The sequence below is a fragment of the Phascolarctos cinereus genome, unplaced genomic scaffold (assembly GCF_003287225.1).
Source record: "Phascolarctos cinereus isolate Bilbo 61053 unplaced genomic scaffold, phaCin_HiC Scaffold_9;HRSCAF=440, whole genome shotgun sequence".
NCBI lineage: Eukaryota > Metazoa > Chordata > Mammalia > Diprotodontia > Phascolarctidae > Phascolarctos > Phascolarctos cinereus.
The window spans coordinates 246,626,750-246,641,208 of record NW_027556402.1 but is presented as its reverse complement, the minus strand read 5'-3'; the positions used below and the strand labels follow the sequence as shown (position 1 = coordinate 246,641,208).

The 14,459-nt window shown below is 36.1% G+C and overlaps 1 protein-coding gene across 1 annotated transcript; it reads right to left on the bottom strand.

Annotated features, from left to right (window-relative positions):
* Positions 1 to 12,229: 12,229 nt before the first annotated feature.
* Positions 12,230 to 13,174, bottom strand: LOC110199651 (olfactory receptor 1165-like). Its single transcript, XM_020974531.1, has one exon. The coding sequence runs from the start codon at positions 13,172 to 13,174 to the stop codon at positions 12,230 to 12,232; it is 945 nt and encodes a 314-aa protein (XP_020830190.1).
* Between the last annotated feature and the right edge of the window lie 1,285 nt (positions 13,175 to 14,459).

Below are 14,459 nucleotides of genomic sequence, written 5' to 3'. Positions count from 1 at the left end.
CTAAGACTAAACTATAGCAGAGTTCAAGATCTGTGTGGGTAGCACTTTGCTCAGAAGGAGCAAATTCTTTTACCAACATCTCTGCATAAGATGAATTCAAAGATCTGAACAAGAAAAAGCAATGCATTAGGAGAAAGCATTTCCTCATACATTCACAATTGTCTTTTTTTTTTAACCATTTGACTATAGTCTACATGCTAAAAGAAACAAGAACTAGAGCAATCCCTTTTGCACATTAAACCTCTTCATATTTCTGAAGTGGTAACGCTAATACCTCCACCCTGATGTGTCTTTCTCTCAAGGGGAGGAAAAATGGAAAACTCACAGAGAGATTTGTCTTTGCGTCAGTGAAATGTGCATGTAGCTTTAGGGGACTGCAGTAGAAGGAAGTCAGTGAGGGATGAGCCTGTGCTCAGATTGGCAAGAGTCTTCCAAAGTTAGCTTCAGGCAGACCCAGCAGTCTACTGCTCCCCATTCATCTTCATGCTATACTGCTTTCTTTTAATGCATGCACTCCCTTTTGACACCTCTAGCTTTGGGAACAGTACTCAAGTAAATATCGCCATTTCTAGAAACTTCATCTCAACGAATTGCTCTCTAGATCTACTCACCATCTTTATGCCTCCCAAATTTAAAATACTCCTACCAGGCCATCACAATCTTATGAATATCATCTTTCATTATTAGAATAATAGCTTACTGTGTGTGTGTTGGTTTTAAAATTTGTACCTTCAGTGGATATTTATTTGTATTAGCACATTGACACATGGCAAAGAGTAAACACATTTAAAAAAATCATTCGTATGCATATCCTTAATATAATAAACAACAACAGACAAAACCACGAGAAAAGTACTATCTAACAGCAGAATTGTTAACTAGACAATGTCTGCCTTTGGTACGCACCCCCATGTACTTTCTCTCCTCTTGATGCTCTGTGTCACCCTTTTATCATCATTTTTCTTAAGTTGACTAAGTTCTCTCCAGTCTATTTAAAAATGATTCAGCAAGGCACTAGCATAATGAGTGGATAATTAAATATTACACCAACAGCACCTAGTGCTGGCAGAAATTTTAGGAACAGAAGATTTATTGAAAAGAGTAGAACAGAATGAGGTACAATAAGAAAGAGGGGGCACGGAACTTGTGTCATAGTATACAGAATGCAATCTTTGGAGTTAGAAAGTTTATGTTCATTTTCCAAGTATTCCATCTAGTAGTTACGTGACATTAGAACAGTCACTGAAACTTTCTTGCCCTTATTTTCTTCATTTGAAAAATAATAGATTAAATTAGAAAAAAAAATATGTGTAAGTTCCTTTCCCTTCCTGTTCTTTTATAGTCTTTGTTCTAAGGTCCCTTCCAGATGTATATTAAATAATGTTATTATTTCAGTTTTTTAAAAATACTAGAAAAGCAGCACCAAGAGAAATAGAAAAAGTCCTTTAAGGAAAATCCTAAATCAAGCTATCTGTAGAGGTTTCTTTCTTTTTTTTTTGTTTATTTTTTTTTAGGCAATTGAGGTTAAGTGACTTGCCCAGGGTGTTTGGTCTGAGTTGAATTTGAACTCAGGTCCTCCTGACTTCAGGGCCAGTGCTCTATCCACTATGCCACCTAGCTGCCCCATAGGGATTTCTTTATAGCTGGTATCAACAGTGAAGAGGAAAAAAAAAACATCTCAAAGGCATTAGAAGGAAACAAACAAAAAAACAGTATTTCATTTTGGGGGACTTGGGTTCTGATGTGAGCATTTTCTCCTTCCCTGCTAAAAATGATTTATGTCAAACCCTTGACATCACACTAGGAAGTATTATACTTATGTCAAAAAGAAGTCATCAAAAAGTGTTTATTTTTTAAACTTCCTTGGAAAGAACATTTCTATATGATTCCCTTCTACTTACCATGACGCTGAGGCAATTGAAAATACTTTTAAACTTGGGTTTACATACTTCTTAATTTATTTATGTTCTCTTAAGCTTCCATCAATAATCTTTGTAGCACCTGCCTGATATTGTGTGCTTTCAAAATTCTTAGAAATGGGCAGTCGCTTTGTAATAGGTCAATATGTGGACATAGGGACATCTCCATGAGATTATCACAGCAGTCCATAACCTGGAGGCTTAGAGAGTTCCTTCAGGATTCCTTCGTCCACTGACTTTGTCAGGGTTCCTCATTAAATGCTTCAGAGACAGAATTTCAACATGGATCTTCCAGATTCCAAATATAACTGTTTCTTCACTGTACCAAGCAGCTTTCCCCTGCTATGACAAATGCACAGAATAGTAAAGGGACGAAGTACCAAGGAGAGCTTGAGGGGCTGTATCCTTATACAGTAATATTTTCCTTACTGTTTTCTACTCTCTGCATTTTTGATGACTTCATTGGGATGTGTGAGCCCCATGGTTTCATTGTTGTGGTTGTTGTTGTTGTTGTGCAGTCATTCAGCTATGTTCTACTTTTTGGATCTCGGTGACCCGAGCATTACTGGCCCTTTTAGCCTCCACCATCTGCCAAAGTCTGACCAAGCTGATGTTCATGGCTTTGATGACACTGTCTACTCTGTGATCTTACAATATGACTATGGGATGATAGGTTCAGCTTTAGGATCAATGAATCAGAGATCTAGAGCTGGAAGTTACCTTAGTTCACCCCCTTATTTGAAAGATGAAGAACTTGAAAATGATAGAAGTTGAATGACTGACTGAGCAGGTAAAGGGAGGGAAGTGAGTGACAGAGTGAAAAGAAGGCTGGATTCGAAGCCAGACGACATGGTTTGAAATCCTGACTCGATCACATTATTTGTGCGTCTAAGGGGAAGTCACTTAATAGCTCTAGATGTCCTTTTTCTAGTCTGAAAATGAGAGCCCTTGTGCACGCTAACATTGCTTTTGAATCTTAATTTATCATCTCATGAATAAAGTAGCAGAGCTGAAATTCACATCCGGGACCTTTAGATCCAATTCCATGTACTTTTAACTGTATGATATTCCATTGTCCGTCATCTACTAAGGGAATAGATCTGTTTCACATAAAATTGCAAATCAAATTCCATTAACTATTCTTTATGAACTCCTCAGATTTTACCTTGACTTCTTTTTCTTTTTTTTTTCTTTTTTCAAAATGAGGGGATTTAATAGGTGATAGATTCTGATTTCACTTACAGCTGTTGATCATTGGTGATATGATCCTTGGGAAACTAAGGCTTCAAGGGTTTGATGCATTATTTTAGGATCTCATGGATTGTAACCTCCCAATTACATCTCTTTAGAAAACATGGTTTTATCTAAAACTGACCTTTAATACTTTATGTCATCAACCAAATATACTTTCCTGTCTTCACATATTTGGTCTATGTTTCTTGACTTAACACCTTAATTTTTTTCTCTTTTTCTCTAAGTCTTAACTCTTCTGCAAGGATTGCTCAGATCTCTCCTATTTGCAAAGCCTTTCAGTACAGTTCCCTGAAAATTTATTCCTCTCTCCTCTCAATACCTGATGCCTGTTTTCTGTGTGTGATTCTTAGTGGGTCCTTTGTGTATCCTCTTGATATCCAAAGCAGAACTGATTACCAAAATTTTCATGTCCCACTTGCTCATTAGATTGTGAGCCCACCCAAGATCATATAGTCTGACCCTGCCTTTTTTTTCTCCCTAGGTAATAAAAAATGAGCAATAGATGGAAGAGGAAAAGGAAAATGAAGAGGGTGAAGATAATTTGGAAGGGATATAATAAGAAGGAAGAGGAGAAAATTGCCTTGGTAATTTTGTCTTCTACTTGCTTTCTCTCTTAAACTACAGATGACTTGTGGGAAGGAGGTGGGGGGGGGGAAGGTGAGGCAGAGGGACATCTTTCCCTTCTGATCTGAAGCACTGACATGAGAAAGGAGTCCAATTCAAAGTATTTCTACTCACCAGAAAGTTGACTACTTGACTTGATTATCTCTAAATCTGTTGTGTTGTGATTAATGAGCCTGATGTCAAATTGGAAGGTGACATGGTGTTCTCGGAAGTAGACTGGGAGCCAGAAGACATGAGTTGGCATTCCAGAACAACCACTTATTAGTAGTATTGCTTAAGAATTTTTTTCTCCTTCCATCCATCAAAGGAGGAGTCTGGACACCATAATAGCAAAAGTCCCTTTCAGCCCTGGGATACTTTGATGCTCTAATTCCAAGATTCTGCTTCTATTGTTCTAAACTGCTTTTTTTTTTTTTAAACTAATAGGTAGGCTAGTGAAAGGAGCACAGAGTACACTAATATAGAACATTAAATACTTTTCTGTGACCCTGGTAAAACAGTCATTTCAGACTAATTCATAGAGTGAACAGAAAGCAAGAGAAAGTTTATGTTATTGTGTCAGGAAGTTTAGTCTGAGGAGAATGCTATGGATCGTATATGTGGCTACAGGACCTTTGGGACCTAATATCTAGAGAATCTCCACTGACCTCTTCTCTGGGAGTAACACAGCTCATCATTAAATGCAACTCTGAGTCTCCACTGTCCCTTTTACAGAATTCATTTTTTAATCACAGAGGATAAGTACAGTAGAGGCTTTTCCATGAAAATCATTTGCAGCTGGCCAAAATATCTTTTGAAAATATAAATGCAAAGCACCGCTAAGGTAATGCAATAATGGAAAAATTTGATAAAGGCCAGCATTTTAATAAATGATGTATCCAATCAGATTTCTGGACAGAAGATGGCCCCTGTCATTCTCGCCCACACACATACACAGGATAAACAACATATCATACTGCAGGGTGGGAGAAACGCTCTGTTACCCTGTGACCAAAAGATAATTTCTATGTCATCATCATCATCATCATCATCATCATCATCATCATCATCATCATCATCTTCTTCTTCTTCTTCTTCTTCTCCTCCTCTCCTCCTCCTCCTCCTCCTCCTCCTCCTCCTTCTTCTTCTCCTTCTTCTGTCAATCAATCACCAATATATTGCAATAAGGTTTGCTAAGTGATTTTTATTTGTCCTCATTTTACATCAAAAATCTCTACTTGGTAACGCTGGAACTAAAAGATCCAAGAATTAGAGGCTCTGCTCTGGGCATATTGTTGCTTTTTTCTTCTGACTAAGTTTAGCGTACCTGAATTTAACATTCAATCCCCTTTGTCAATTCTTCTTCTTAACGTGTATCTGCATTTCTTTAGTGGAAACCATGTTTCCTTCTCCTCAAAGAAGAAATTATCTTTTTATGTCAGTTATGACCTTCTTGGCTGTGTTTGAAGCACAAATGATACTGAAATGGAATGTATAAGGCACAATGTCATGAATAAAATTATGGTCCAAATAAAAACTCCAACACTACTATTTGCAAAAATAACAGTAATAACTTTAAGTTTTATAGAAGGTTTAGTTTACAATTTAAAAATTACTAAACTCACAACACTGCTATAATTATGATGGAAAGAGTCAGCAGAAAATATCTCCAGAGCTGGGGCAGAGTGGGCCTGGAGTTCTGCATCCCTGTACACACACACACACACACACACACACACACACACACACACACACACATACACATACTCAAATGCATATAAAAACATAAATGCATATAAATGTTATTTCATTTGTAAGTTTCTTAAGGTCAGAAAGTGTCTTACTCTTTTATATGCAGCTCTAGCCCCTAACACATCGAGCACATTGTTGTTTTCCACTGGTCTCAGCCATGTATGATTCTTCATGTCCCCATTCGGAATTTTCTTGGTAAAGATACTCTATTCATTTTCTATTACCTTCTCCTGCTTATTTTACAAACAGCGAAATTGAGGCAAACAGAGCTACATGACTAGCCCAGGGTCACAGAGTTAGTGTCAGAGGCCAAATATGAACTCATGAAGATGCGTCTTCATGACTCCAGGCTTGGCATTCTACATATTGTGCCACCTAGCAGTCACTATCATGTAGTAGGCCCTTAATAAGGTCACGTAAGTGACAGAGATAACGTTTGTGTCCAGGTTTTCTTGATTCTGAGGTTAGCCATCTATTCAGTGTACTGCTTTTCTTCTACTACCTGGAAAAATCTGATATTGAAACATGACATAACCCTGACCTTATGAAGTTTATAACCTAAGAGTGAGGCAATACATACATGTCTATATTTGTTTGTGGGTATATGTACGTGTGTGTGTGTATATATATATATGTATATATATATATATATATATACATACATATATATATACATATACATATATATACATATATATACACATATACATATACATACATATATATACATATACATATGTATATATATACATATATATGTATATATATATGTGTATATATATGTATATATATATGATCTATCCATATAAAGAGATCTACAGTTGTGATGGAATCACGTTCTTATTAAAGAATTAGTCACCTTCTACTAAGTTTGCAGTATGGAAGAATAAGATGAGAATTAAAATACTATGTAACAGGGGAAAAAAATTCTATCAAAATAGGCTGACATCCATCAATCAACAAGGATGTATTAAGTATATTTCAGTGCTGGAGATACAAAAAAAATTAGGAGGGAACCATCTATTTTAAGGTGCTTGCATTCTAATATCGTAGTGATAATAATAGCAATTTATATTTTAAAACTTTTTAATTTGTTAAGTTGTTTGGTAATAATAAGCCTAAAATGTACTCATGTTTGCCCAAAATCGCTTGAATATCTTCAAAAGAGTAATCCTGGTGATCATCACCCCTAGAATCTAACATTCAATTATCTATTAAGTATTTCTATGTTCCAGGCACTATTCCACGCAATAGAAGTACAAATACAAACAGCGAGAAACACAGGCCGTGTCCTCAAAGAGCTTACATTCTAATGTGTAAAGACAAAAATGAGAGGAATCTGAAAGAGCCTACAAAGTAGCCTTCCTCTGAATTCTCCCTGATCTCTATATCATTCATCATATCTCTTTTTTTTTTCTACTTCTGTCTAGGCAATGGGGTTAAATGACTTGCCCAGGGTCACATAGCTAGTAAGTGTTAAGTGTCTGAGGTCAGATTTGAACTCATGTCCTCCTGAATCCAGAGCTGGTGTTCTATCCACTGCACCACCCAGCTGCCCCCATTCATCATATCTCAACTTCACCTGGGCCTCCCCCATATTCAGCATAGGCTTCTCTAATAACATGGAGAGCTATGTGGAAAGGCGGGAATGTAGGAATGAAGAGGGGATCACAATATTTTCTAGAACAGAAAGTAGGGAAAGGACTCTGGAAGGAAGAATTAGTGGAACATGAGATATAAACTCTGCAGTTAATCCAGAGCAACAAGCAACCAAAATGGCACTAAAGAAACACTCGCAAGAAAAGGGCGGGATTTCCAAAGGAAGGAGAGTGAACCACTACAGGAGCCCAGCCCTTCATCATAGATCAAGACAACGAAGGAATACAAGCACACTATGGAAAGGAGGGAACAGGGCACAGAAAGGCAATCTAGATCACGGTTTCTTCAAATTTTTCCAATCACAACCCGTTTTTGCCCCACAAATTTTTATGTGGCGCCAGGTATATAGGTATATGAAACAGGCATGCAAATAAAACATTGTCTGATAATAAATTACAAAGAAATATATTTTAAAACAATAGCTTGGTATGCATAGACTTTTATCATTTATTAAAAGTGAAAGCAAATTTGCATGTTCATGAGATGGATGTACTTATTTATTTTTACATAGAAAATTAAATCTTGGCAGAATCTTTGATACTGCAGGATTCAGAGCTTCTTCAAAGTTTTTTGGAGTTGATCAATATTTTGATTTTATAATCTTCAATGCTGAGCATGCCGCTTCACATGAAATACATAGTACAAAATGACACAAACAGGTTTAGGGCCATTTCAGAAATTGTTCGAAAATTTGTCATAATCCCAACCCAAAATTTTCCTGGGTTGATATTTTCTGAAATTTCAGAGGTCAATACGTGAGCATGAGAGCAACTTACTTCTTGCTCTGCTATCTTGGCCCCCAGAATCAGAACCATCAAAAAAAAATGTATTAATGATACTATTTGCACAAAAAGACAATCTAATGAGAGAGTAAATAATATGAGGGAAGAGCTTATTCCCCATACACATGCCCCAGTCAACAGCAGTGTACATCATTTCCAGGACATGGTAATCATATACAAAAGGGGGTCACAAATGACCACAAAATGGTCATAAGCCATTACTGCCTACAAGAAAGGTTCTGTCAATCCATAGGTACCAGTAAAAAAAAATGTAAAGTGTCTAACAGCTTGTGTGTAACTCCAGTGGATTAATAAAAATCCCACAAAGGACAAGTGCTTGACAAAAAAGTAAATGGAGCTGTCCAGTTTGGGGTTGATCTTGATGATCATAATCATGCCCAGATTTCCCAACACTGTGACCACATAGATAATCAGAAATAGAAGGAAGAGGGAGACTTGAAAATTTGAGTAGTCAAAGAATACTAAGAAGATGAATATGACTGCAGCACTCACTTTGCTCACCTTGGTTCCTGTTAAAGAAAACTACAGTATTTTACAGCTGGAAGATTTCAGTGGCTATATACTAAAATTCTAACCTTAAAAAATATCCCTCTACAATATATAACTCTATAAGAGATAGATAATTGGTCATCGAGCTTTTTAGTTGAATACCTTCAAGGAAGGGAAACTGACAAGGTTTCAGGAAAAACCATTTGAAGTGGAGAGCTCTAATTAAGACGGTGCTTAAATATACATTCATTCTAAATTTCCTTACTTGTATTTTCTAACCATTGCAGTTTGTCTTCCTTTCTGGGGCCAATCACTCTTCAGTAATTGCCATAGTGTGTTCCCCAAGATATCTCCTTCCATGCCATATTTCACTCAAAAGTTCTAATGATTCTTTGTTATTTTCAGTATCAAAAAGAAACATTTTTTTTTAAAATTTAAACACCTTTACATTACAACTCAAATCTACTTTCTAGGACTACTATACATTATTCCTCTTCATGCAGTCCATGGCTTAGACAAATTGGCCTTTTTGCTATTCCTCACGTATATCACTTCTTTGCTGCTCTCAGAGTCTTAGTATAGGTTGTCGTGTACTGCCACAGTGCACCCTCTTTTAAAGTTCAAATCTTAAGTTCTCTAGTTTCTTTTAAAAATTGGCTGAAATGTTACCTTCCAACCATAAAATCGTCTTTCACAAATCTAGTATTTATGTCATATATACTTATATGTTGTCTCCAAACATCTCCAATGTTATTCCCAAGAGGGAAGGTAACATCTGCAAAGACATGGAATATTTGAGTTGTGTGTGTGTGTGTGTGTGTGTGTGTTCTAGGAAAATGCATACCTAACCAAGAACCTACTGCGTCGTAGATAAATGTTAGTTACTTGTTGATTGTTTTACTGATTGACTTGTTAACCCTTCAGATACATGAAGGCAGTTACTGAAGGACTTAACTCTTGTCTCTAGCATGCCCATACCACAATTCTTTCATTAATCCTCCTTTGGCAAGAATTACAGGCTCTTCCTCATGTAGATCACCCTTCTGTGGATGTTGTAAAATCTCTTCCTCTTATGTGATGAAAAAAATGTTAACTTTCAATAGCAGCCTTCAAAACAAGGAACCCTGTGTTTCATTGCATGGCTTTTGTTTGGGTATTTTGTAAATTTATTTATTTTCCTATTGTCAGTGTCTATGTTGACTGGAATTGAACATGCACCTATTACTTTAAAATTCTTCTTATCATTGAACCTAGGTCACCCACTGAATCTAATGTCATCAGAAGTCATTTTGACTTTTGTCTTTCTCCTGGGTTTTGTTGAGTCAGACAAGCAACTGAAGTTGATGAATTTGTCGTTGCACCATGGATTTACTTGTATGAAACAGCGAAAAGTGAAATGAGGAAAACAAAAAGAACATTGTATACAACAACAGCAATGTAATTTTAAGAACAACTTTGATTAATTAATATAAATATCCCAAATAACTGCAAAGGATATATGAAGGAAGACACCACCTATATCCAGAGGAAGAACTGATGAATAGTTTATGTATTGAATGATTTTACATATACACACATATACATAGTGCATATATATGTTTCTGTGTATACAGGCACGTACATATTTTTGTCTAATAGTAGCCATCTCTAGAATATGGGGGAGAGGGGAAACAAGGGAAAAAAGGAATTTGTATGGTAGAGTGGTGGATCAGTGGAATAGGTTAAGTATGCAAGACACTGTAGTCAATGACTACAGTAATCTATTATTTGATAAACCCAAAGACCCTAGCTTCTGGAATAAGAACCTAGTCTTTGAAAAAAAACTGCTGGGAAAATTGGAAAAGAGTATGGCAGAAATTAGACATTGATGAAAATCTCACACCATATACCAAAATAAAGTCAAAATAGGTTCGTGTTTTAGATATAAAGGCTGATACTGTAAGCAAACTGGTACAGCAAGGAATAGTTTGCCTATCAGATTTAAGGAGAACAGAATTCATGACCAAATGGGACATAGAGAACATTATGAAAAACAAAATGGATAACTTTGATTACATTAAATTGAAAAGGTTTTACAGAAATAAAATCAATGAAACTAGGATTAGAAGGAATGTAGAAAATTGGGAAATAATTTTTAAATCCAGTCTCTAGAATAAGGGTCTCATTTCTAAAATATATAGAGAATTATGCCAAATTTATAAGAATGCAAGTCATTCCGTAATTAACAAATGATAAAAGGATATGAACTGGCAGTTCTCAGATGAAGAAATTAAAGCCATCTATACTAATATGAAAAAATGCTATAAATCACTTTTGATTAGAGAAATGCAAATCAAAACAACTCTGAGGTACCATATCACACCTATCAGCTTGGCCAAGATGAAAAAACAAGAAAATTATAAATGTTGGAGAAGATGTGGGAAAATTGGAACACTAATGCATTGTTGGTGGAGTTGTGAAATGATCCAATCATTTTGGAGAGTCATTTGGAACTATGCCCAAAGTGTGATAAAAATGTGAATGCCCTTTGATCCAGCAATAGCACTTCTAGGGCTATATCCCAAAGAAGTCATACAAATGGGAAAAGGACCCACATGTACAAAAATATTTATAGCAGCTCTTTTTGTGGTGGCAAAGAATTGGAAACTGATCAGATGCCGATCAATTGGGAAATGGCTGAACAAGTTATGGTATATGAATGTGATGGAATACTATAGTGCTATAAGAAATGATGAAGAGGCTGACTTCACAAAAACCTGGAAAGACTTGTATGGTCTGATGCTGAGTGAAGTGAACAGAACCAACAAACGTTGTACACAATAAAAGCCACGTTGTGCAATGACTAATATTGATAAACTGAACCCTTCTCAGTGTTACAAGGATCTAAGACATCTCCAAAGCCTTGTGATAGAAAATGCTATCCACATCCAAAGAGAGAACTATGGAGTTTCAATGCAGATCGAAGAATGCTATTTGCTATTTTATTTTCTCTTCTGTTGAGTTTTGTTTCCTCTCTCTGGTGGTTCCTCCTATTGCTTAAAGTTCTTACTTACAACATCACTAATATGAAAATATGTTTAATAGGAATGTATATGTATAGCTTATATCAGATTGTGCAACATCTTGTGAAGGGTGGTGAGGAAGAAGGGGGATAAATTTTTAAATTCAAAAGCATATGAAAGTGATTGTTGATAAATCAAAATAAATTCATAAAAAATTAAATAAAATAATTTTATTGGCCCATTGAGTTGTTCCTGTTTTGATTGACTGTTATTCTCTTCCAAAACTGAAGATCCTCACTCAATATGGTTTTTGTTTCTGGCTGGCCTCCAAAAGCCACCTGCTCATCCCCCTAGCTCACATTTTAAATTATTGTTCCATTCTTTTCTGTGAAGTTGTGGAAACACGAAGATTGAAAAAAAAAAAAAAGAAACCAGGCATTGCCTTTTATAGAATCAATATTTAGCAATACAATAAATTGTCAAAGAGCTTTAATGAATGGTTCCCAGGTTGATGTTACAGCATGAAGTGCATTGTAATGATTTTCTGGCAGTCATTTTTCTCATCTCAAATATGCTTGTTTCTTGTACCTAATAATTTTCATGACTACCTTTCATATGGTTGTAGAAAGTGAACATGTGACCAACAGAGAAGGGAGTAACTGGATAGGACTCTGAGAATTAATTAACAATTACCATAAATTCCATCAGAATAGTTTGGCTGGTGGTCATAGAATCCATATAAATGATCTTACTGAGAAATTATTTTGACATCCATCAATTTCCTCAAGGTTTCCTTCACTTCATTGTTCCTTAGACTGTATATCAAGGGATTTAGCATAGGAATAACCACAGTATAAAAAACAGATCCCACTTTGACTACAAACCATGAGTTTTTTGAATTGGGAATACAATAGAGGAAGAGGATGGTGCCATAGAAGATGGTAACAGCTGTCAAGTGGGAGGAACAAGTGGAGAAACCTTTATATCTCCCACTGGCTGAATGCATTTTGAGTATGGTGACAGAAATAAAAAGATAGGATGTAAGGATAATGATGAGGGTGCAAAATGTGTTGAGATTTACAACAATGAAAAGTATTAACTCACTAAAGTGTTTATCAGAGCAGGCAGCAGAGGGAAAGACAGAATACTCACATACAAAATTATTAATGATTTTGGTCCCACAAAATGATAATACAAGAAGTGAGTAGGTGAGTACAATAGAAGAAATTATGCCCCATGAATATGCCACAGTCACTAGTAGGGAACAGAGGTTTGGGGACATGGAAACTGTATACAGCAAAGGATAAGATATAGCAACAAAGCGGTCATAGGCCATCACTGCCAACATGACCATCTCTGTCATCACACAGGTGCAGCCAATGGAAAACTGTGTGATGCAGCCTTTGATGGAGTTGCTTCTGTCTTCTACAATTAAGTTTTCTAATAATTTTGGTATAACTATAGTGGAGTAACAGAAATCCACAAAGGACAAGTGACTCAGGAAAAAGTACATGGGGGTGTGGAGTTTGGGGCTGATCCTGATGATGACAATCATGCCAACATTCCCCAGTATAGTGACTGCATAGATGGTGAGGAACAGGAGAAAGAGGGGCACCTGGAGCTCTGGGTAATCAGAGAATCCTAAGAGGATGATCATGACCACACTACTCTGGTTCTTTGCAGTGCTCACCATGATTCCTGTTGGAGAGAATTAGAAATGGATCATGAGAAGCAAAACATAAGTGAAACTGAGGAACAGAGGATAAGGACAGGGTGTGTATTAGAAATTATTATTATTATAATTATTATGGAGATAATAATAGGATTAAAGTTTAAAAGTTAGCACTTTCTGTCAACTCCTGTTCACCTAATTAAGAGAAAATCATGAAACGTGAAAGAAGCCAAAGAAAGAGTGACATTGAGAAAGGTTTGAAAAATATGAATGGTTATAGATTCACACAATCTCATATTGTCTGGAATTTGATATAACTCATTCAGAATCATTAGGTGAAGGACAGCCCACTGAGTCCTAAGGCTGCCTATTTCACCTCTTTACACATCCGAATGGAAGGACAAAGGTGGTTCATCTCCCCTTCACTTTTGGTATTTATTGTGTCATTTGGAATATGTCACTTCTGTGCTTTTCGTATAGTATAGTTTAGTTGCCTGGAAACAAGCACAAGAAATCCCAGCTATCTTTCACATAGCAAACCTTTAAAAACATACACACACCCACACACACACACACACAATCTGAGACAAAGTACCCTGTAACATAAAACTTGACACTAGGCATTAGTATGCTGTAGAGGCAATTAAGTGACAGAGTGCTAAGTGTGGAGCCAGGAAAACCTCAGTTCAAATCTGGCTTCAGATACTTACTGGCTATGTGAACCTGAAAAAAAGTTATTCAGCGTCAATTTGCCTCAGTTTCCTCATGTTAAAAATAAGTGAAACAATAGTACCTACTTCCTAGGGTTGTTGTGAGGATCAAACGGGATAATATTTCTAAAGTGCCTAAGATAATACTTGACACATAAGCCAGTGCTATATTAGTGCTCATTCTTCTTTGTTGAAATGCCTTCAATTCTAATTGTGTGTCTTAATGCCTGTGTAATCGTCAATTAACTAGTTCACATATTTTGCCTGAGTTTTATAACAACAATAGCAATGATAATAACTAACATTTTAGTAACATTTTCTATGTGCCAGTTATTTGCAAAGTGCTTTACAATTATTATCTAAATGAATCTCAATATAATCTGGAAAGATAGGAGTATTTTTATCCCAATTTTATAGTTTGGGTAAGTGATGCAAACAGAGGTAAAAACGATTTTGCCAGTGTTATTAACTGTAACTAATAAGTGCCTGAGTTTGGATTTTAACTCAGGTATCCCTGAGTCTAGGCCCACAATTTCTATCTACTGTACTATAAAATATGAGGTTTGAATAGAAAATATTTAAATTCCTTTCCCAGG